General features: G+C 39.1%; 1 protein-coding gene across 1 annotated transcript in view; it reads left to right on the forward strand.

Moving 5' to 3' along the window:
- Window positions 1–9144: 9144 nt before the first annotated feature.
- Window positions 9145–24638, forward strand: part of PHEX (phosphate regulating endopeptidase homolog X-linked) — a 103333-nt gene continuing 87839 nt past the window's right edge. Inside the window, exons 1-3 of the mRNA XM_027902472.1 lie at window positions 9145–9684; window positions 13882–13950; window positions 15093–15254. Coding sequence (XP_027758273.1) covers window positions 9573–9684; window positions 13882–13950; window positions 15093–15254 — 343 coding nt within the window. The 5' untranslated portion in view covers window positions 9145–9572. The remainder of the gene's footprint in view (window positions 9685–13881; window positions 13951–15092; window positions 15255–24638) is intronic.

Consider the following 24638-nt stretch of genomic DNA (forward strand, 5'->3'; position numbering starts at 1 on the left):
ACCTTTTGGAACTTCTGGAACAAGAAACTGTTCTCTTGAGCTAAATCTAAAGAGTCAAGCTATTGCCAAAGCCTTTCTGTTGTAATGTGTCTTTAGTCCGTGGGTCATGCTAGAACTGTTTATGCTAGAACTATTGTAAGAGCTTGCTCAAAACCGGATCTCACCTTTATGTTTGCTGAGTCTAGAAGGTATAGTCCCCCTTGTTCTCTGTCCCTCTAAACTTCTATTTCTAGAAGTGCTGCAAATGCACATGAATATGTAGAGATGTGTGGAAATTTTAATTAGCTATAACTTCTCAAAGATCAAAAATACTTCAGACTTTCTCGACTGGAGTTTTTTCTAAAATCTATTCAACCCAGTTCCCTCAACAGTACAGCTTATGTGAAAGGGTTGCTGTGAAGACATTTATTCCAGTAGCTATGCCATGTGAATGGTCCCAGTCATCTCTGCACTCCCACCTCTTTGTCCTCACCCTGCATTAGTTCCTCTGCTGTGAAAGTTGCAGTGAGCTCTCCCATGGCCAAGTGGCAAACCAGTCACATGAAAAACAAGCAGGCAGAGATATTAAAAGGATGCGAGGAACTGATGTCACTTCAACTGTGCTGCTGAAATTAATGGGTAAAAAAGTAATCTGTGTTAAAATGGACCTGTCTGGTTCGTGTTGCCAGACAAGCAGTTGTGCTGGCAGACCTGAGTGGTGTGCAGGCATGAGAACTGGTGATGGGGAATTAAGAGCTTTATCTGTCAGTACTCTGCACATAGCTTTGTGAGGGTATGTGTTGTTTTTCAATTACTTGTCATTCATACCTTCAAAACTTTTAAATAAATTTTTGTTTATGTTAGTAATTTACCTCTCCCGGTAATTTCAGTTATATTGACTGATTTTGTTCTGTTTTCTGAGGTTAAGTTAAAAAGATGAAAACGCTACTCAAGTTTTATTGCACATTTTCTTACTGAGGAGTTTGTTTTAAAGAACTCATGGACAGCACCCATTTAGTGCAGCGTGAACTTCCTGGCTGTTGATCTACATTTCTCTGTTCTTTAAAAAGGAGGAAATGCAAGACCTATTATTTAATTTTATTTTTGCTACAAAGTCAACAATGTAGCTTCAGATGTGTGAGCAGGAGTGCTGTCATATGTTATTACAAACGTAAGTGCCTGATCAGTGAGCTACAGCTGCAAATAGTTGTGTGGGCCACAGTGATTTTCTTCATCTACTAAAAGTGCTTCTTTGTACTGAACATTATCTGGGAGAACAGAACAATGTGGGCTAGGTCTGGATGTGACCTGGCTTTCCAGGACCGGCTTGGCTGCCTGGTGGTAGTGGCTGAATCGTTTTTCCAGTGAACAGCAGAAATTTGGCCTTTCTTGAGCATTCAGTTGTGAACAAATGATACTCAAATACATCTGAATTTCAGACATGCTAAAATATGTTTAATGTCACGCTGATCAAAATACATTTGAGTAGCTTTAAATGTTTTATGGTGCTTCCAGAGTCATGCAACAGTGGATGCGACTCATTCAGTATTTTATTTGACTTAAAATAGTGCTTTATAGTTGCTTTTATGCCCAGATATAGAGAAGAAAAATGCATGGTTAAAATAAAACCAGCAAGCAATAAATGTTTTATGAAATGAGGTTGAAAAAACACGATTCCTCTTAAGAGCATATTTTCCAGAGGCAAAGGCTGCAATGCCCTAAGAAAATGTAGTCATGGCATGACAGTATGAAAGCCTGGACTGGAGTGTGAGTTTATCTGACTGATCCAGAGTGAAATGGACTGTGTTTGCATCATTCCTGATAACCTGTCCTGGTGCTCTGAAAGGTGTGAGTGGTGACTGCAAAGGGAATGAATTAATTTCAGCAACAGTCAGCACCTTGGTGAAAAGCAGGAACATGGCACTGCATTTTCTCAAACTGCTTTTTCAGAGAAAGACTTGGAACCAAAGAAAGTTAGGAAAGGCCTGTGTAAGGTCTGAGCAGGTCTCAGTCTCTAGGAGGTGTAAGATCTGTGAGAAATGGAGGTCTTTTATTTAAAATAATCAATAGCCTGGACTATTTGATCACATCCTGGGTGGCTAGATCCTGATCTCTCTGATGCCCCTGACACAATGCAATTCTCATTGAGGTCTTGGCAGTGTTCTTATGTCCGTGGCTGCCCAGATGTGGCGTCAAGTAATGTTTTGGAAACCAGTTGGAAATTCTCTTGTGTGTCTTCGTCCAGCCTGAGCGCTTTCTCTCTGGGCTGGGAAGATGGAATATGCTTCTACAGGCTCTTGTTTTCTCTCATTAATTGCTCCTTCAAAAGCCATGATACTCCTAGTTTGTCTTTTAGAAACCTATTTTCTGCCTGCAGATTTTTGCTTAGGCAAAGCAGATGTTATGAGTATTTTCTGGCCAATCTTATTTCTGTTTGTAATCAAAATTGCAAGATACTTATCATATCTATGACTTTTTTATTAAAAGCACAATCTTCATGAAAGTTTGACTTGAATATTGTTGTAAAGTTGGGTAATGAATTTCCCATTTCATTCAACCAGTACAGCCAAAGAAGAGTCTGATCATGTTTTCAGTAATTTCAAAGAACTATCAGCAGAAATAGCACTAAATTATTAGAGATCTGTGAATTGACCACCTTTTCTAATGCTATTTTAACTTTACTACTAAATTTCTGTTCCATTTTTGGCTTTTACAGAGGCATGACTATTTTTCTCCTATTATTCTGCTCAGAGCAGAAACAATGTTTGACATTTTGCTGAAACCCTTTTCAGATGTGTGCTCTCTTCATGCAAATTTTTTACAATAATAGAAATTGAAACCAAGTAAACCAAAATACCTACTTTTCCATTCCAGTTTATGCAGGTAAGTCACAAAAGAAGAAAATCACTATGTGTTTTCCTTTGGTCCTAGATAAGTCCTCTACACAAGCATTGCAATAAGCTTGAAGTTTATACACTAATCATTCAGATTTAGTGAAAATCTGAAACATTGACTTTGAGAAACATATATGAATACAGCAAATAGTAGATGTGTCAACGGGTTTTACTCTTGTTTTTTCTCTTGTTTTTAGTCATGTTTTGTTGTAAATCTGTAAAGATGTAAAGCAGTGACATATCTCTATATGTTTTACAGCCTTCTGTTAATAGGAAAAAAGACAACAAATCTTTATTTTAAATAGAGATGTTGGAAACTTCAGGGAAGGGCTGTCAGAGACATAGCAATTTGACTTGTAAAGATAATTATAGTTCGTGCCTAACTGTTTGTTTTTTGAGGATTTCTGCAGCTTCAGGAAAGCATATGTTTGGTCTTAATGATAATGTCCTGTGGGGCCTCATGCTGTGGTTTCAACCTGATCTGACTCTGGTCTCCCTTTTCTGAAGAACTTGATGCATTTAAACTCTCCTGAGGGGCTGCTGTTTGTCATTATTAGATATGTGCATAATTACTGGATTTGCACCAAGATGGTGACAAGAACAGACAATATCTAGAAATTCCTGCACTGAACTGATAGATGTTGTCAAGGGGCATTTTACTTAGGACCTCATATTTAATGTGGGATTTTTCTGGCTTTTAGCAGTGTGCAAATTTAGGTGTAATGTCATTTTAAGATGAAGAAGAATTCAATTGAGTAAAATGCTTTAAAGTAAAACTAACTTCAGGAAGATCCTGAGCTGGTTGCAGCATAAACCTGGAAGACCATGATTGGATTTTCAGGGTTTTTTTTCGGCCAGGCTGTTTTCTTCTGAAAACAGAGGTTATGCAGTTGTGCTTTTCCTGGCTCTGTGCCCCCTCTCTCCCACGCAGCCTTGCTTAGTAACGCTGGACCTTGTCAGTCAACTTCAATCAAATTCGACAGAGAGGATTTGGGTTCAAAGATATTAAATTCTGACAACTCTTAGCCTGGGTGAAAAGGTCTCTTGTTTCTGCTACAAAGGCTTCAGTGTGAGTGTGGCCCTTGGAAGGTGCAGGTGCCTTTGTTGTGCAGAGGGATGGGACGCAACAACCCATGTACGAGAAGAGCTTTCATCACAGCTGGCATCTTATGGGACTGCTGAGCTCTACTGCCTTGGGTAGTAAAGCATTTGGAGGACTTTTTGCTCCACCTTTTCTGGTTTTCTACAAAAGTTAGCACAAGCAAGCGAGAAGATAGCAGTGACAGAGTGCCTGTTACCTGTTCAGTGGCACCTTTGCTCCTTCCTGGCTCCAGCTGTCTCTGAGCTCTGCTGCTGTCAAAGACAGATTTGTGCTCCTGAAGATCCAACTGTTAAGAGCAGGAAGGAGCCATTGCTTTTGCAGAGGCAGTCATGCTTCTCTGAGGGACTGGAGGTCACAGTAGAAGGATCTCTTTGGTAGATGCTGAAAGCAGCCACATGCGGGTTTCCTCTTTTAATTTAAAATACCAGTGAACGTATGTCTCATTGCACACCTGAAAACTCATCCATGTGACATAAACTCACTGCTAACCAAGCTTCCTTGCTTCCACTGTTCATATAAATAGTCTTTGACAGCTGTGAGTGAACATCTGGACAAAGCAAAATAAGTGGGTAAAGCTCTGGTGGCCTGATGCAATATTTTAAGGAAACAACAGAGAGCTGTGTCCTGTCCACATCCCTGCACCTATGGCAATGGCCACTGAAAAAGTGACATTTCCCAGCAATGTCTTTTTTTAGTGCCTTTTCAGCCTGTGTTCACAGTTAGATCATATTAAAAAAAAACCACAAAAATTTGCTCTGAGTTACCCCAGGGTATCTTATAAATTTCTTAATCCCCAAGTAACACGCCTTTCTGCAGCATGTGTCAGCATGCACGCTTGTTTAATCTATACAGGGGGATGACAGATGAGAAGTAAGCACATGTGATGTGTATATGTAAACACACTCTTGTTGTAGTGTGAATGTGGTCTTTAGGAGAAGTTGTGTTTTGTTTAGCTATAATTTAATGTGCTTGTTGAAGAAAAATTGCCGGAAGACCTAAAGCAGTTCTTTCTGCATGAGAACATATGCATTGTTTCATTAAAGTGCTTTTTCAAAAGCAACTCTAAAAAAGTTTGCGGATTGGAGTGGCTTAACTTTAATCATCCCAGATGTTGGTTTTCATAGTCAGTTGTTGTTTGGGTTAGATATAAACACCTTTTGGTCAGAGAATGCAATGTTTCCAGCAGCAGAGGCAAATTTTTCTTGGACTAATGAGCATAGCTTAGCTATGCTTGAAATTGAGATTAGCCTACTTGAAATTGAAAAAGAAAAGAAAACTGATTTGGGGAGTTAAGTGCTGGAGAACAGTTTTCTGCTTTGCAGGGTGTTCTTTCCAAAGTTGCGGTTATAGTTAGTCAAAAAGCTTGCCACCAGCAGTGTTTGGAGTCCTGCAAATCCTGTTGGCTCAGTATTGACTCTAATTAATGACCCACATTCTCATAGATGCACTGAGGCCTTCTGTGATGTGGCTGTACCAGTGGAAAACAATGGAGCCATTTATTTCCAGCTGTATCTGTCACATGAATAAAGGACATGAAGTTGTACCACAGTGTGGTTGCTGTTGGCTTCAGCACAGAATCTGGGGATTTTTGCAGCCAAAAGAGTGTAATTTATAAGATTCAGAGATCTGATGACAACTGGTCAAGCTGTCTTCAAATGCAACGTTGGGCTTTTCTCTAGCACATTTGTGTCCATAAAGCCCAGTTGGCCAATTCTGGCTAGAACATCTACATAGTTTGAAAAAAAAACACTTCAAGGCCCCATGGTAGAACCCTGGAAATGGAATGGAATACAGCCTTTACTTTGTCCCACACTAATTAGTCTCTTTCAATGAAGCTGGCATATACCTCTGTTCTCTGAGGAAGCCACTCAAGCTGTATCTGTTGACTCTGCTTCCATCAGTGTGACAGTGGCTGTGTTGTTCCTTTTACCATGAGCTAAAAATGCTCAATAAGTCATCACCAAAGCTGTTGATGCTGTGATTGTGGACTGCTTCTGTTAAGCTCTTCTTGCACTAAGGTAACCCATCAGTTAGCCTCAGGCTCATTGCAGGCAGATTCCTTCAGCAAGCTTAGGCTGAACATGTGCTGATCTCCAGCAGTTATGCTGTTCCAGACAGTCAGCAACACCTATGTAACTGGTTTTGACTTACAGTGAAAACTAGGCAAATGTGTGATTCTGTGTGTCTATTGAGTAATCAAACTTCAATAAATGGGAACTTCCTTAGACCAGACTATGTGAGGAGAAGCTCACAGTACTGTTGATTTTATCTCTGATCAAGTGCTCTTGTCTGACTCTGTCATAATGGATAGAAGTAAGAATTGTGTCTGCTTTTGAAACAGCAAGATAATACACGTGTGTGTATTTGTGTGTATGTTCACATGCATCCACATTTAAATATATGAACAGACCTTTTCTAGAAACTGGGACACTCCTGCTGTGGTTCAGCCCAGAAGCATGTTCTGGAGGGTTTGCCAGCTCTGGCATATGGCTTTGGGTGGAGTTGTTTGTGCATTGTCCTGGCTTTGTTATAAGAACCAGAGTGATCCCATTGTTTGACTGGGATCTTGGTCAGAGGCAATTCTGAGCAAATGAAGAGTGATTTGGAGCATGTAGCATTTAGCCACTACTTTTTTTCCCCTTCTGTCTATTCAGTGTTTTATGAATGCTTAGCAGTCTTTGCACAGCCTCATTAAACAGTGCCTCCCTGGGCTGCAGTGGCCAGGAGTGCTGTTAGCAGTTCCAGCAGCAAGCGTGTCCATGTATCCTGTACCTGCCAAAGAGCCGCTGGACTTCAGATGAGCAAGGCAACCAAATCCTAGCACGATCATCAGAAACCTGTATTAAATTCCACAGACTTCTGTTACAGATCAGCAGGCTCAGGAATTTACTTGCGTGTGTTCCGTGCACCTTTTCAAATCCTTCCAGAAATGAACCTCTGCAGCTGTTGCCTGCAGCTGTTTGTAGTTTAGCCCTAATTCAGTAGTTCTGTACATACTGGAGAAACCAAAATGGTTTGCTGACTACAGAAAGGCTCTACAGCCAGAGGGAAGGACACTTATGCTGGACATATGCTATGCCACTGTGTAAATAAGCCAAACACAAGAAAAGTGTTGCTGACAGCTGATTTGTGATTTTTCTTGCCACAAGGATCTTGTGCTGCATGGAGTTGACTCTCCAGAGGAATCCTGTCATTGGAGCTTGTTGGGTTTTGTTGGAATAGCTCCATGTTCCCATAGTCCTCACCTTCTCTTTTGGGTGTTTGGGAGAGGGGACTGAGTTGTCCAGCCTCTCCTTCCTATCGCTTCCCTATCTCCTCTTTCCCCCTTCCCCCCACCCAGATTTCCAAAGAAAAATAACTGGTTGCTGCTTTTTGCTGTTGAAAGCTGTTTTTGGTTTCTGGCTTGATGTTGTTCCAGAAAGAGATCATGCCTTGAAAGCAAAATCATTTTAGTGAAACACTGATAGAGCGTGACAGTCAGTACAAGGGGGCAAAACTTGAAAGTTCTAAAGTATGGGGGAATTGAGTAGGGATGTGATAATGCAGTGTTGGTTGGGGGGATATCAAGCTGATGGTCCATATGCACAGATCTAATAACTGTTCAGTGTTAGTACTGTCAGGGCTTTAGTACTGACACAAAAGGAAAACCATCAGGCAGCCAATAGTAAATTCTTGTCAAAGGGTCTTTTAAGTTGTACTCAGCATTCAGATTGTGGGCACCATGGATTAAGTGTTAAGATCACACCATGTCCATGCATTTTCTGTGTCAACACCCCGTCCTTTTGGCAGCCCCTCTGAGATTCATAGAGATTTCTGATATAAAGACTAAATTGCACCAATGTTGCTTAAATACCTTCTCAAACCTGTGCTGGTAACAGTCTTGTACTGAGTATTGTTTACAATCAGAGATGTGCTCATACCCAGGGAGTCATTTGTGCATAAGTAGGAACTTTTGTACTTGGTGGTATGTGGTCCTCCTGGTTCCATGGCATCATTTCCCTCTCCTTCCTCTGCTGATGGTTGTCAAAAATCATGGGTTATATGTGGGACAAGTGGGCAGATGAAAAGAAACAAATACTTCTTTCCTGTTTTACACCAAGCAGTGATGAGAATGTCCTCCTGCAGCTTCCTGGGTCAAGAGGGACAGGAATAAGAACTCAGGGCATCTTGTTTGCAGGACCCCAGCCAAGTTGTAGAGGGGGTTGAGGAGTGAGAATTTCAGGACCTTCAAACTCTACGTCTTCTGTATAGAGTGGGCTTTCCCTTTATATCCATGTGACATCCGGGACAACTTCTGTACATGGTGCTTACATGGAAAAAAACCCTTCAGTCTCCAAACTGATAACTACCATCACACACATTTCGTGATGTACATATGTCTTTCTCCTCTCTGCTTGTGCAGCTTTTTATCAGGATGGTTGAGGGCTGAGATAAGAACTCGTTAGTCCACAAAAAAGTAACTCAGGCACATAAATTGTTGTTGAGAGCATGAGCATAATGCTGCTTCTCCCTGCATGCTTATGTTTTTCATCAAAGTCCAGCTCTGGAGAAAGCAAGAACTCCTCAGAGGGCTGAATGTCACACTCAGCTCAGAGAATTCACCCTGAAATTACTAATTTTTGGTACTTGATTGAATTGGGAAAATTTGCCACATGGAGAAAGGATTATCAAGAGTACATCAGACACTGAGAAATCCATATAAATCCATATATATATATATTCCCCACCATCTTAAAGTGCCAGATAGATCTGTTTCTACTAAGCTTATAGTAGTACTTGACTTGGAAGCATAGGATCATCTCTTAAAATGTATCGTGCATCAGCAAAGACTGAAATATCTTGCCTGGAAAAAACGTATCTAGCTTTTAGAGCAGGACTATTCTGTAGGTTGTGCTGATTATTGCTTTGTGCTGCATGACTGTGATTTTTGGCACGCAGTGTCACATACCAAATTCCCGAAATAAAATGCTACATGATATTCTAAGAGTTCTTAGGAAACTTTAAAAAGAGATTTGTCTGCTAAGTGGGTACCTCTTCTGGTGAAGCCAAATGATGCAGTGGGAATGGTATAAAAGGAGAAAACTTTAGTCAGCAGATAATTAGTCTTCCCTAAATTAGTGCAAGGAGGAAAAGAAAGAAAACCTTCCACCAGTCTTGTGTTTGTAGAAGTTGCCAGCAATCCTGCTTTGATTGTAAAGGGTTTACAGCTTTATGTTTGAATAGCTAAAACATCTGTTCAGTGACATTGTGAAATCCTCATGTTCAGAACCCCTGATAAGGGGGACTGCTGAGCGATTGGCTCATAGAGGCTCTACAGGCAGCGAGGGCTGTACGTACAGTGGTCACCGCTTGCCTTCCCTCCTCCTGGCCAGAGGAAAACATAGGAGACAGCTACAGTTTTACACATGATTTTCCTTTGAGAGGGAGAGAGCAGGAAGTGCCTAGGAAATGGTTCATGACAGAAACCTGGAGTTTTAAATAGGAGAGTGGAGGAGGAGAGCTCATGGGCACATTTTGTGAACAGTTGAAACACTGACACCACAGCAGCAGGGGAAAACCAGACTTCTGCGAGAGCAAGCACGCCACAAGCTACCCTGATGGAAGGAGAGACGGCACCCGAGGCCAGGAGAGGAGCCAGCAAAGCCACACGGATCGCCCTCGGTGTCTTTGTGAGCGGCACTGTTGTGCTTGGCACTGCGCTTTTCTTGGGTAAGTGAAAATGCTGGAACTAACCTGAATCCAACCCTCCCCAGCCTGTCTGCCTGGTGCCAGTGTTTGTGCTTCGCAACATGTTTTGGGGGAAATCTCAGTCTCCTCTTCCCCCATTTTGTGTTATTTGTCCTGAAGGGGATATGTGTCGGGAAAGGAGTTCTTCTTATGGGAATACTAGAGCTGGAAGATGCAATGTGAGCTCATGTAACTTTCTGAATGCTGAATTTAGATTTGGATACTCAGTTGAATGTGTTCTAGCTGGAATTGGGTTCTTTCACAGAATGTCCAGGAATGGGTAAGATTATGTGGATCAGTAACGCTGATTACAAAATCACAGGTTGAGGCCAATGTGGAGTAATATTCTATGTTTCCTGAAATTTAATCTGTAGTGCACACATTTCATGGAATCCTTTGGGTTTTCCTTCATTTGGTTTTCATCTAGGGCTTGACTAAAATTCCTGTAGAAAGCTTCAAATAGTGCTTATGTGTGCACATTTTTTAGATCTTTCTGTTCTTCTATGATGAATTGCTAAGTTGGCTTTGCAAAAATCATAAAGAGTGCATCTGGGATGAAATTAAAATGTTTTGATCAGATTTATAAGCTGTAACTAGAGGCAATAGAGAAGGAATTAGTTTTTCCTCTCCTGGATTTGGAATCCTATGTAGATTGGTTTTGTTGCAATATCAAATGAAAGCATATGCCTACACTTCTGAAATAATACAATTAGAAGTGTAAATGTAGCCAGAAACTCCAAGCAGAGAAGAGAAAGAAGTGGTGTATCCTGTAAGAACTTGCAGAGATGGATCTTCTTTTGGACTAATTGAGCCCAAAATGTCATTTCTTTAGACCAACACAGATTCCCCTAGGCTGGGGGAAACCTTGCCTCTAAGCATATCTTTTGCTTCCCTCCAATCCTTTATGATCTTGTTTGAAAGGTCTGTTTCGTTTATAATCACAACAAGAGGATGATGCCAGGTTTTCTATAGAATATTTAAAGCTCCAGGCTCACACTTGGTTAGTGTTTGTCTGCTCTAGAGCAAATTCTGCAACATTTGCAGGCAAGTGACTTCTGTGTGAGTGATCCCAGTCGATTAACTAAACTTTTTATAAATGTGAGCAGAATTGAATCTTCAATTTGTTAGTGCAAAATATTTTTTCTAGGTGGAAAAAAACCACAAAACATTTTCCACTTTGAGACTGCAGTATAAACACCAGGGAGTAATAATGGAGAGACCTTTTTTCTTTTTGTTTGCACTAGATTGTTTGTTTATTGCTTGTAAAAAGCAATAGACATTTACCACTGTAGCTTCTCGGGGATATAAGTGCTTTATCCATAGACTAGGTGTGAAAATCCAAGCAAATATATTAATTCTTACAAACAGCTTTCCAAGTGAGCTATGGTGTGTTCCATAGGGGGATTCAGTGTTAAAATTTTCATTGGCATATCTGCTAAGAAAATAAAAATGCTGGCCTTGGGTCAACCTAAATGTTTTTAGGATTTTTTTGGAAATTGCCTGAAATTTTCAACCAAAAGAATAAAGGGGAAAAAAATGTTAAATTGTTTTGGTCTAACATTTGGTCAGTTTGGTCAAAAAAGGTGTTCCCATGTTTCATTGTGACACTGTGTTTTGTTTGCAAGTTTGAGTTTAACTCTTTTTTTAGTTTTATTAGACTGTAGAAAAGGAGATAATTATTTCTTGTCATTTCAGGCACCTCAAGATGTTCTTTTTTCCTCAGTTTTCATTTAATCTTCAAAACTTGCTGTTTCTGGTACACTTGAAATCAATTTTCCAACCTGAGGAGTGAAACAGCCTTCTCCTTCTTCTCTTGTTTCTTCTTCTCAGAGTTCCTACACCTCTAAGAAGAATGTGGGAGAATCATGTGTTTTTATTTACTGTTCCTTGCTTGTACGGGCTGTGACTTCAGTGGGGAGCTACCAGGGAATCATTTGGCATCCCAAGGGCCCTGCCTGCTTTGCTGTTGTCAGTGGTGTGGGCTATGGCAGGGATGAGCCACCTCCTCCCTGGGAGCTGGAACCAGAGCAAAGGGAAGAAGATCACTCTCTGGTGCCCTTTGGTGAGAAGTCAGGAAGCTTTGAACTTCAGCTTGATAGCCTCTCTTCCTGACTTGGTAGCCCTCTGGGCTTCTCAGATTATAGGATTATTCACTTTATTTGCATCTGCACATTTGTATGTCTTTTCCTCTTCTTTTTTTTTTTTTTTTTTTTGAAACTAAATACAGTTGTATTTGCTTAAGAATCTGGAAACAGGTTTATAAAGGAAGAAGATGGGTCACTGAGGGTTATAACCAAAACTTTAGGTAATAATATAATGGTTAGTTCTCTTAACAACAAAAAGACAAGAGAACAAAACCAGACAAAGTTTTTTCAATCAAAATTAGCTGTTAATTAAAAGAAAAATGTTACTACCAATGTTTTGGGGTTTTTTTAATCAGTTCTAACGATAACATTGTAAGTGGAGCAAAACCAGCTGAAGTGGTGTTTTGCTTTTGTTTATAAATATCAAATCCATAAGGGCTGCTTCAGATTAAGAATGAAATGAGGTCTGGGATTTCCTCTCCTTTCTCTGCTTTGTTAAGACAAAACTCTAGCAAACTGTCAAGACCTGGACAGATTCTAGAAGCCTAAATTCAGAGTGAGGAAAAAGGTGAGTTGGGAGGAGTGTAACTCTTAGCTAATAGGGGCATTATTCATTATTTGTAGTTCATTATTTGTAATGTCCCAAAATCATGTTCTGGAGATCTCCATTTCTCTATTTTTTACTGTTCTTCAATATTCCAACTACAACCTTTGTATGCCTCATAATCTCATGTATTTCTTGGCTAATTTACAAAGGTGGTTAAGGTATTGTGTTTCACTGAACCAGTGCAAGCTTTGGTAAAGCTGTCCAGAATAGTTTTACATTCTCAGCTTCTAAGAAAGTTTGATTGAAATCCAACCATTTCTGTCATTAAAGCTGTGAGTTTGGAGGAGGTGAAACAGCTTTATATTCAATTCTAGCTTTAGGTTTTTTTATAATAAAATTTTCCTGGGCTGAAATACCATTTCACATTTTCCTGTCACTTTTGAACAATACATAACTACAGCAGAAATTGCTTTATAACTGTCAGCACTGCTAAAGTTACAGCACCATAATTGTTGGGTTTTTTTGTTTGGTGTTATCTGTTTTTTTTCATGGACTGTTATCAAGATAATGGATATAATGAGACATTTCTTTGTGCCTACTGAGCACATCTAGTGAGTCCTATTTCACCTGACCCTTGAGCTTCTCCATTCCTAATCCCAAGTATCAATTATCCACGTATTTGCTGCCTGACAGCAGTGTCTGAGATTAGCAATTCCTGTGCTTAACTTTCACTGGCAGTTGAAATACACATTTTTAAAAGATGAGCAAAATCAACTGACAATTTCATAGTTCTTCTCAGCAAGGTTTTTGGAAGCAAATTCAATTACAGTACTTTTGGGAGACAGTTCAGAGAGAAACGGGGCTGAGCCTTATAAACCGCAACCATCCTTGTGCCCATTACTATCTGCTTTATTCCAGGCTGGAATAAGGAGACACTGAATGCCTCCCCTCAGCGCTGGGCTGTGCTGGGCAGTGCAGTGCTGCTGCAGGGCACTGTGAGCCCCACAGCTTGGAGGAGCTGGGGAAGCCCTGCAGAGGGTGGCCAGTGAGCTCTCTGCTGCATTGCCAACTGCAAAAGGTGCAACTGGGTCTGGTGGAAGGTGTCTCTGCCCCACGGCAGGGGGTTGGAACTACAGGATATTTAATGTCCGACCCAAGCCATTCTATGATTCTGTGTTTGTAAGATCTCTGGAGGATGATACCAACAATGATGGGTTGCCTGTATCGTGTGGTGTTCACTGTCAGTGAGCAGGGCCGAAGTGATGCTGCTCCAGGCATTGTGCAAACTTACATGGAGATACACGCTTGCTCTGTGCTGCCTGTGAGCAAAGAGAGGTGAAGGAGAAAGCAGGCCCAGGAAGGGGAAATTATTTGTTATGAGCTGCAGTATTTACTTTAATATACATTCTAAGTGTTCTAAATCAATGTAGTCAGAGATGCACTGGGACCAGAGGTTGCCCTGACATTTGAATGATTGAGTACACAACATTTGGCTGCAATTGTCAAAAATCATTGCAAATGATCTCATTATGGTTTCCCATTTTGCAGTTAGCCAAGGTCTTATAAAGTTTCATCGGAAGCAACAGTACTGTTTGACTGCAGAATGCATTGAAGCTGGTAAGCACCAATTTTATCCTCTCAATTATATAATGATTATAGTATGTTAATGAGATATTTATGCCATTTAATTTTTTTTTCCCCCATTATACATTTTACTCAGAAAACTTAATTAATGAGAGGGAAAGAACAACAACCCCAAACTTCTTTAGAAGTCAAAGTCGCTTCAGTTCTGTTTATTTTTTACAGTTAAAATTCATGTTTTAATTTGGTCTAATGCCAGTCTCATGAGGTTAACTCAAAGTTTCCCTTAGGGTTTACATTTTTTTTAATAGGAAACAAAGTGTTGAGTGACTGGACCTTCAGGTGTATTTTTTTGCTTCCTTTGCAGTAGTCAGAAAACTAGCAAGTGAATTGTTAAGCACAGAGATGCTTTTGGGCCAGATGTGGCACACACTTTATATGGTTTAAATTAAAAGAGGGTAGATTCATACTAGTTACCCAGAAGAAATGTTTTATGATGAGGGTGATGAAACACTGGCACAGGTTGCCCATAGAAGTTGTGACCACCCCATTCCTGGAAATGTTCAAGGACAGGTGGATGGGGCTCTGAGCAACCTGATCTAATTGAAGATGTCCCTGATCATTGCAGAGGGTTGGACTCGGTGACCTTTAAATGCTCCTTCCAACTCAACTATTCTATGATTTGATGTTTAAGTACTCAAAAGCTACTGAGTCTCTCTTACCAGTTTGGCCTGCAAGAGAAACTGGTGGGGATGAATTCACAAAATGGAGCTGAAAATACTACAATTATCTTTTCCAATATATGGTAGATTAGAACTTTATTTGTTTTCTTGTGCAGTTATTCAGCTAAGGGTAAACAGTGCATAATTTCTGGAATGCTAATCACAATCTACTTAATATGTATTGCTACTAAATTCCTCAGGCAATTAATTCTATCATGGCAACAATAGAGAGAGCCTGTCTTCAGGTGTCTGGCTCCAGCAGTTCTTGTTCCTGTAGTGCTAAATTCAGTCATCGTTGCTGTATGGCTCTCAAGAAGATTCATTGTAGATATTTTGTCTTTTTTGTTGTTGTTGTTGTCTGTTTCCCATTAATCATCATTTCTGGACTGTAGCCTTGTGTAATTTTTTATTTAGGAAAAAGTGTTCCACAAAATCTAAGTGGTATCTTTTTTACAGCTGCTGGCATCCTGAGCAAGATAAATCAATCTGTAGATCCGTGTGAGAACTTCTATCGATTTGCATGTGATGGCTGGATATATAATAACCCTATTCCTGAAGATATGTCAAACTATGGTGTTTATCCTTGGCTGCGACACAATGTGGACCTCAAACTAAAGGGTAAATATGTCATTTCTGAAGGTATCTGATTGGCTTGTCACTGTAGCTTGTTAACCTGCTGGTTTTGAAATGACCAAAAGTCTGCACACTTCTGATCATTGGATCACATCCAACAGCCCAACTTGATGTTCTCTTTTAAGTATATTTTTGTTGTTTTTATTGAGACAGTGAATTATAAGAGAAACAGAAGTTGGGAGGAAGAATAGAACTGCTGGAAACTTTACCAGTTAAGAACTGAGGGGTGAAATGATACTCATTATACCAAAAAGGAAAGATGAGGGGTTTAAGTCTTTCCCTCTTGCAGTAGCTGGTTAGACCAGAGTGCAGGAACACAACACACACCTTTAAGAATGTCCCAGAATCAGACAATTGCCAACTCAGTACAGCAGTCTAACAGAGGCCAACAGCAGGAAACAATATAATAAGGCAAAACCAGAGTGATATTTTCCAGTAAACTTACCTAGCTCTTGGCAGAGGCAATTCCCAGACTTCCGGAGATGGAGGTTAGTTGGGTATTGGGTTTCCTTCACATTGCCATTCAGGCTGCCATTGGAGTACCTGAACTATCATCAGAGAAACAGAAGGATGCTTAAGAATGTGTTTCTGGAGGAAAAAATAGCCCCAGGGTGGAAATGTGTAGGAAGAGAGGTATTTTAATCTTCGTGTGACTTGAGTTTGTGCTATACTCTGCACTGCAGCCAACTCATCAGGAAGCCCTGCAGACCAACAGGGAAGAACGGATGGTGATTATTCTTAGGTAGGAAAAGCCAGCCAGATTCTTATAGTCTTTGCTAAAAGTGAATCATACAAAGGAATGGAGATGTGCAAGAGTTAATGTTGTTGGTGGTGTGCTTGAGCATTACACACCTAGAGCACATTTTTGACCTCTTAGTTGACATCAGAGCCTGCCCTGAGCTCACTACAGAACAGAGGTCAGTTTTAGGATGTTATGCTTAAATACAGGATTTCTTTTTCTTTTGGATTTTGTACGTGTGTGTGTAGGCATCAAAACCCTTCTCCACTTGCTTTCTTCAGTCATATCATATTCAATTTTCACATCATTAAATATTTTAAAAGCTGCATTTGGTTTCCGAATAGGGGTTTGGATTGTCAGGGTAGGATATGATCTCAAGATTTCTGTTTAAAGTCTGCTAAAGATGTCACAACCAAAGGGAAAGAAATATTGCCAGAGCCTGTTTTAAGTTATGCTTTGCATTCTAATTGTTCTGCTGCCAGAATTGGGCTGTATTAGATAACTGCACATCCTGCGTGAACCACAGCCACAAAAAGCCAGTCCTAATTGAATATAGAGTAGCAAACTGTGACTGTCATCCTTAATTTCCTCTTTTACAGAGCCTAATCAAGGACATCATGCTAAGCCACATTTTTATTTGGTTTTCTTTCTGAAGCCCTTTAGAAGTTGTTAATCCATAGGTAGAAAAACACAAGACAAAAAAGAAAAACCAAGTGCCAAGTATTTGCTTAATGGAAACTTCATATCAAAAAAATAGTGTGTAACTATTTTAATAGGAGGCCTAAACTGCTCCTTAGCATGAAACAGAGACAAAGATATTGAAATGTTGGTTGGTGTACAGCAGGTTTTTTTAATACAACATTTGCCATCTCCTCCTTAACTTAATAAACTTTTCAAAATATATTCCTTGTAATTAAAAAAGGAAAAGGGAAAAAAAGTGTTGGATATCAGTGTTGGCAGCTGAAATAACATGGCATAGTTTCAACCTCTATGTATATTTGTGTTTTCACTTGAGTTATTTCAATAAATTATCTCAACACTGAGTTATTAATTTGTGTATGACCATCAACTTGCTAGAAGAAGTTTTAGCAAGAGGAATAACTCTTGCATAGAGAAACAGTTATATGTCTGACCAGACCTTGGAAGCCAATTTAATCTTTTCCTCTTCAAGAACTCTTAGTGGAACTTTGTACTTCATCGTAAATGTCCCTATTTGACACTCAGTAGATTAAAAAAGCCCCAGTCTTTAAAGAGCTGATTATTACGCAAGTTCTATGTTCTGAAATATTTGTCATATTAAAGAAAACAATTAATCTTGAAGTGATAACATGGCTCGGCCAGAAAGCCACATTTTTCATATTTGATATTCTTTGATGGTGTGATATAGATGGAAGCTTTTATTCAGGTTATATATTAAAAAATGATGTTACTTATAATAATTTATTTGAACATCTAATCTGTTTTCTGGTCCCTGAATGTTCCTAAGCCTGTTCCTGTTCCTGAGAAAGGGAGTTTGGGCAAAGACCTTTGGCCTTGGTTACACAAGCATATCTTGAATATTCTTGAAGCTTAATATTTTTTTGCTACAGAAGAAGATCTTCCAGTTGATAATGGGTATCATGTGTAAGAATTAATTTTTTCTTACCAAAAAAAGGTAGATGTAACTGTATAACATGCTAAACCTTGCATTAGGTATTACTGGGTTTGAGAACAAAGAATTTTTTTTCCTATTTCTTTTGGGGCTTTGGGTTTGGGGTTTTTTTTTTTTAGGTTATAGGAACAGAAGAGCATTTGACTTTGCAGGTGTCAGCTTCAAAAAGGTGTAGAACATTTACTGTATTGGTGAAGGTCTATGTTGCTCTAATAGGGAATTCCAAAGAGTCGAATGGCAATGCGTCAATGGAAAAGAGCTAAGAACTACTGGATGGTAATTGTGCATATCTTTGGTTGATTGAAGGAATAGGATAAGAAACATTTATTTCAGGATTTTTCTAGATCTGTGAAACTTAATACAATAGTTAAAAATATTTTTTTAAAGATTTGGGATTAAAATGGGCTAAGAATATATATATATATATAGTGCTCCCATGGCTTTCTCTAGCTGTATTAGGATGGATTCAAACTAAAACCATATCATCATTTCCCCTTTAATTTCTTTTCCGTGCTTTGTGTGAGGGTCACTTGGATTTCTTTTTCTGCTCTCAGAGGAATCCACAAACCACATGTGTAACTCACTTTGATCTCCTGGCTATATAAAATTAATAAAGTCCTATCCTGGCAAAAGTAATGTTAGATCTTTCCTTGGACGTGACCTACAGCAGGATTTCATGTTTTGTGGAGGAAGGTAAAGGAGATAATTTTAGATAGACAGAAATATATCAAAAGCAGAGACTTATGATTTGGTTATGACCCAAATGCAGGTAATGGATATGTAATATTTAGGTTAAATTTTTTGATTCCTTATAGAACTGTCCTGGAGAGGACTGAGGTACTCTTGGAGCCCTTCAAAATGGAAAAGAAAATGGTTTGCCTGTGGCATGTGTTGTATGAATGAGAGTGATCTCAAACTGCAACAGTTTCAGTCAGGTCAAGATTGCAGTGTCTCTGTGAGTTAATAAATGTTTCTTCACTTACTCTAATACTTTCTGCAAAGCTATTTGTGTTCTTGATGAATTTTTCTGTTTTGATTTGCTGACCTCAATTAAGATTTTTGGGAGTGCTATTGTCTTACTGTTGATATGGAAGTGGCTTTCTGTGGATAATTCAGAGCTGGAAGTCTGAGGCAAGTAAATAAGTACCTATTACCTGTGATGAATGTTGGTTATGAACCAAGCAGTTTCTTTTCCTTTCTCTGAAGTCTGCAGAACAATGGTGTACAGCTGGGTTATTATTTTTTTTTCTCCGAGTGACCATGCAGGAAGCAATAAATTAAAAAAGCAACAACAACAACAATACATAACAACATAAACATTCCTAAATCTCAACACTGCAATGGAGCTGATTTTAATTATGCGAATCATTTGTTAACGTGTCTTCCAGGCCTTTTAAATTTAATTTATGTCTGTGGAAACCAGTTTACAAATTAAGTCTCCATACTATTCCTGGCCCAGTGAGAAACCTACTTCAGACTGATTTGCTGTGCTAAGCTTTGTAGCATGTTTGTTTTCTGAATGTCAGTCTGCTTAAAATGAGGAATTTCTATCACAGCAAAGAGAAAGAAATGGAGGCCTTTTAGCAGGATATAGCGTGTGGGTTTTTTAAGAACATGAGACAGACAGCAAACAAAATAACTTGGCAGTATAGGCAACTTTTCCCAATATAATCTGCAATGGTTTTCTTTGGGAAATGAATTCTTTATAAGTAAAACCAGTAAGGTAAGAATATCTCAGTTTGGAAATTTCTAGTGTTTATCTATAGGGTGGTCCTTTCAGACTAACCCCAGAAGTAGGTGTGGAGCAGTTGCTGTTGAGTGATTCTGTCCTAGACAGAGGACCCTGTGCTGCAGGGCTCTTTTAGGGCTGTTTTCTCTTCTCCCACAATCCAGCTGGTGCTAAGCTGGGCCCACTGGAATAGCTTGGATGTGTCCCATGAAATCTGTAAGGTAGCTGCTGGCACTCATCCTCAGGTTTCTGTATTTGCTGATCTGTCTTTTGTGATTTGTTTACTTCAGAGGTAGCTAGTTGAGAGCTGTCCCAAGTAAGAGAGAGAATACCAGCAGTAATTAAAATAAAGTCTTCAGAGCGTATTTATGTTTTTGTCTCCAGTATCTTATTGGATACCTGCTCCTGGATAACAAGATAGCAGCAAACAGCAACAGCATTTAATGCTGTTTTGCTTGGATTTTTCTGCTATAAATGGATCCCTTTTCAATTGTACAGACTTCTTTTTTTTTCACTGGTTCAGATCTTTCCTACAATGGCCTATTCATCTGAATGTGAGAAAAAAATAAGTGGCACAAGTCAGGTAAATCTCTCTGGGCAAGGAGCTGTTTGGTAAAATAAAGTACCTAAGTCAAAGATGGAGAAGCCGCGACTTTTCCAGGCTTTGTGGTTGCTGAAAATGAAAGTTGTATTTGTAATGGGTGATTTTGGGAAACCATGAATACAGAAAGGAGATAATTTTGGTTCTTAAATGAGGTTTTAAGGCAGCACAGTAACTGAGCCGCAGGATTCCCACAGCATCTCCCTGACTGGGACACTAGAATGGCATCCTCCTCCGAGCCCTGGGCTACAACCAGAGAGGGGCACGCTGCTCACTGCTGTTCCACATGTGGCACAATATTTCCGTTCTATTTATGGTGAACCTCTGTTTTGGATGATATGTTCATATCTGTAGATACTGAATTTCAAAATTGTTTGATGACTGTGTTTGGACTGGTAATTGTACAGAACAGGGATTCATACTTTGGAAGATAGAGCAGTCTGTAACATTTGATTCCCTTCCTCTGACCAAAAAAAAAAATAAAAAAAAAATATTATGTTTCTGACAAAAAGCAAGTACATGTTGAAAGTATTACTATAATGAAGTAAATGTAATGCTGCCATTTAGTATGGAGCTCCACCTATATTGTAACAATTGGGAAACTTGCAATCCTCCAGTTTAAATGTGGCTTAAACTCTTCCTGCCTAATGTTATAATGACATGTGTTATCCCCTACAGCATAACACTGGGAGGCTAGAGGGGCACTGCAGGGGAAAGGTCAATACTACTCAAAAGAGTAAAATTTATTATTGAAATCAGGTTTGTGAACAGAGGCTCTCCCATCCCCATAAGATGATTTTTGCTCTAGTTACAGTTTGTGTGCAGCTATGTTGACTTTTGGAGGAACTCACATGATGGGTTTATCTTTTGATATACAAAACTCAGAGAATTTACAAAATGCTGAAACTGTAAACAAACAGCACTTCCGTTTAGGAAATGTGCTGTATATTAGGGCACTGAACAGCATTAGGAAACATTTATGTAAGCACGGCTGTGTCAATGCCATTTCCATGAGAACTTCCATATTACTAAAATGGATTCAAGAAGAGAACTGGGGAGTTTCTTTTCAAAGGGGTGAGGGGGAACCTTAGAATGTCAATATATTAGTTAAGATTATTTGTGTAAATACAGCATCTTTTAATGAAATTGGTATTTGGGAACATTTGTTTGATTTACTTGATTTATGTTCCTTGGAAATTAGAACCTGTATGAACTGATTAATTACTAGATCTTAATGAATTCATGTGGAAATGCATATTAATTATGTCCTCATTAATGCTAAATTAATTCATAATGATTAAGTGTTCCATCTGAATGTCAGGAGAATTAAAAATTATGGGCTTGCTGTTTTCAAGAGTCACTACTCTATCCATGGTGAGATGACATCAAGAAATAGGCTGATGGACATTAATTGTATCAAATACAATACATATTTTCCTGAATTGATAAGGGAAATGTGTTGATGACCATTAAAGGCCTTAAAAAACCCCAAAAAACAAAGCCAACCAACCAAACATAAAAACCCCCAAAACCAAGCCAACCAAATGACTGTCTCCCCCCAGATCATAAAGTGGGTGGGGGAGACGCAGTTTATCAAAACAAACAGGCCTAGATTGAAGCATCAGCTCCACAAAGACTATTCTGAGGAATGAGCTCACGGAGCTGCAGAATACACTGGTGTTTTTTATTAAAGAAAAAAAGTTAATGGTACGAAAAATGTGGAAACTATTATATTTGAGGCATATCTGAGGCTGTGTAAGCCCACGCAGGGCCTTCCAAAAGGGACCATTAGCCTCATTCATTGACATCCTGGATGCTTCTGCCTTCCCAAGAGGTGGGAACATATAATACAGCAAGTGGCAGGACAATCTAGGTGGTGTGTATTTCTCTGCATTATTTCATTTTCCTGTGTGAACAAGGAGTTTGCCATTACAAAAGTCGCTTTGAGTGATTATTTCAAATCCTTATGTCCTCCAGAAAGATGATTCTGGTGACTTGAGTATTTGCAATGAGGAACTGAGAGAAAAAAGGTAAGAAAGTAGTAGAAGGCTGGTTAAGATGAGAATGGAAAAGACATGAAAGTGGAAATAATATATGCTTTGGTAAAATGTAAAAGATGCATTAAAAGCACTAGAAAGGTGTATTGACTTGCTATTTTTTTTACTTTAGGCTCAAAGGGAAAAGCTTTAATTAGGCAAGGATAGTTTTAAGCATATGGAGAAAGATTTTTGCTAGTCTTTAATGCTAGTTTGGTTTTCCATATATATATATATATATATATATATATATATATTTAGCAAACAGTAAAGAAATGTGGACTATAATGCCTCAGAAACTCAAAAAAGTTATTTATGGCATGCAGTGAAATAATTTTTTTACTGCATTAGAATCGTAGAATCAGATGGGTTGGAAAGGACCTCTGAGATCATCAAGTCCAACCCTTGATCCACTACCACTACAGTTACTAGACTATGGCACTCAGTGCCACATCCAGTCTCTTCTTAAATACGTCCAGAAACCAAGAGTCCACCATCTCCCTGGGCAGCCCATTCCAGCACCTGATTAGGCTTGGACAGCTTCCCTTCCTGTCCTCTGAAGCTGAGGATTGTTTACAGCCAGCAATTAAAAATAAGGAAGAAGAACCTTTATGTCAGTAAGGTGTCAGTACTTTTAAAAATTATTTAACTACAGTCATGAGAAGATTTTTCATTGCTTGTTTTTTTTTGTTTTTCATTGCTTGTTAAAAAGTGTATTTTCATGTTTTGGAATTCTGAAAACAAGCTTTTATTTGTAAACCAATCATTTGCAGCTCACTTCTTGTAAAGAGGCAGGTGGGGAAGAGGACCCCAGACTGCTCATGTCAGACTTTGCATAAGACACTTGAGATAACAAACAAGAAGCACTGCAGGGCAATCAGTAGAACTCGTAGTTTACAAAAGTAAATAAATTTAAGTTGACTCGTATTTTAGGGAAGCCTCGAAAACCATATATTGCTGTCAACTGTTAGTAGAGGAAATGAGTTGTTTTGTACACTAAAGTTGCATATCAGCAGAAATTATCAGAAGAAATTGTGTTTTAAAGGCATAAAGAAATTTCTTGAGGCTTTGAAACTATGTATTTGAAGTTGGGTTACACTGGTGTCAGGAGAGAGCTGTAAGTAGGCTTCTGCACATCCACTGAGGTTTGTTTCTGTGGTATTTTCCAGCAGACAAGACTTTGCTTTGCTCTTCTTCCAAGGCTTCCAGATGCAAAGCAGCTCTGAAATGGAAGCTGGACAGGTGCATTTGTGTGGGAGTTTGACCTGTGCTAATAAACCTGCAAGGAGGGATAAAGCTGTACAGAAACATTAAATGTTGCATCTTTCAGCAGGAAATGTGCATGTCTTTCTCAGGAGAGTGCTCTGTGAGAACAGATTTAACTCTGAGAATAATCTTGGCTTGACAATACTTGTCTTGTTCACAAGAAATATGTACAGCTTGGAAATGTCAGTTAAGTCTGCCACTTCCTTTTAGAATATATATATATATGTATGTATATATTACATACATTATATATGTATATATAAAATACATTATATATATTTTCTTCCCTCTCCCCTGTATACTCCTCTCCAGCAATAGGGATCAGGTTTTCGAACTGATGAGAATAAAAATATATGTATCAGATTCTCTTCTTTGACTATTTTGTGACCTGAACTGTTGCAGTCTTTAAAATTCATATTTTCATGTAGCAAGACAGGAATGTTACCAATGGTCAAGTGATCTCAACAGTCTTGTGTATAATTTTGGATGCTGTGGCCAGTGCTCTTATTTTGGGGTTGAACATTGTGTCTCTCGTAGACACTATGAAACTTAACACTGCCAGCTCTCCTTCACTTCACTTTGGGCTCTGAAAAAAGGAATTGGAAACCAGATACTCTGAATGAACATCAGCTGACCCCAAACCATTCTGAAATGATCACCCTTGGAACATGTGAGCTAGTGTTACTTTATTAAGACTATACATTTATCTAGCTGTAATTTCCATAACAACAGCAGGGTTATGAAGTTTTTTTTTGTGTGTCCTTTGGCATCCTGGCCAAGCATTTGCTCTGTGAACTGTACTGAACTTGACTTCTTAAATCTAGTGTGCTGAGAGTTTGAAGAAAGGGTGATACCTCCATGACGCTGTTGGAATGCTCAGATAACCGTTGTGGCACAGTGCAGTTGGATACTTGGGTTTGAGGCATTGCAGTTGCTTCCCAGGAACTCTTTTGCCACAGCTTTTAAGTGTGAAGAAAATATGGGAGTTAAAGGTTAGACATTCTTAATGAGGACTAAATTAATCATAATTATCTTATAGTTCAGGGGCCTCAGGGAATTACATTCTGCACACATTCTGGTGTGCGTTTGATTTGATTGCCAAACTCAAACCAAGATTTGAGTAGGTTTTTCTCTACTTGTAGGTGGTAATTCCTCACAGAACATCCTTTAAACAACCTGTTGCTGGCATCAGAGGATCTTCTGCAAATTTCCAAATGATAACTTGTGTTTTGTTTCTTCACAGAGGTAGCATGCAATAGTGCTAACCTAAGGAGCAAACAAAGCTTCTCAGTGATAGCTGGAGATGGGTGAACAGCTCTTGTAATTATTCTTCTCATCAGTTTAGAA

The sequence above is a fragment of the Empidonax traillii genome, unplaced genomic scaffold, assembly GCF_003031625.1.
Source record: "Empidonax traillii isolate 1590-97213 ecotype Southwest subspecies unplaced genomic scaffold, ASM303162v1 scaffold877:size283950, whole genome shotgun sequence".
Taxonomy (NCBI): Eukaryota; Metazoa; Chordata; class Aves; order Passeriformes; family Tyrannidae; genus Empidonax; species Empidonax traillii.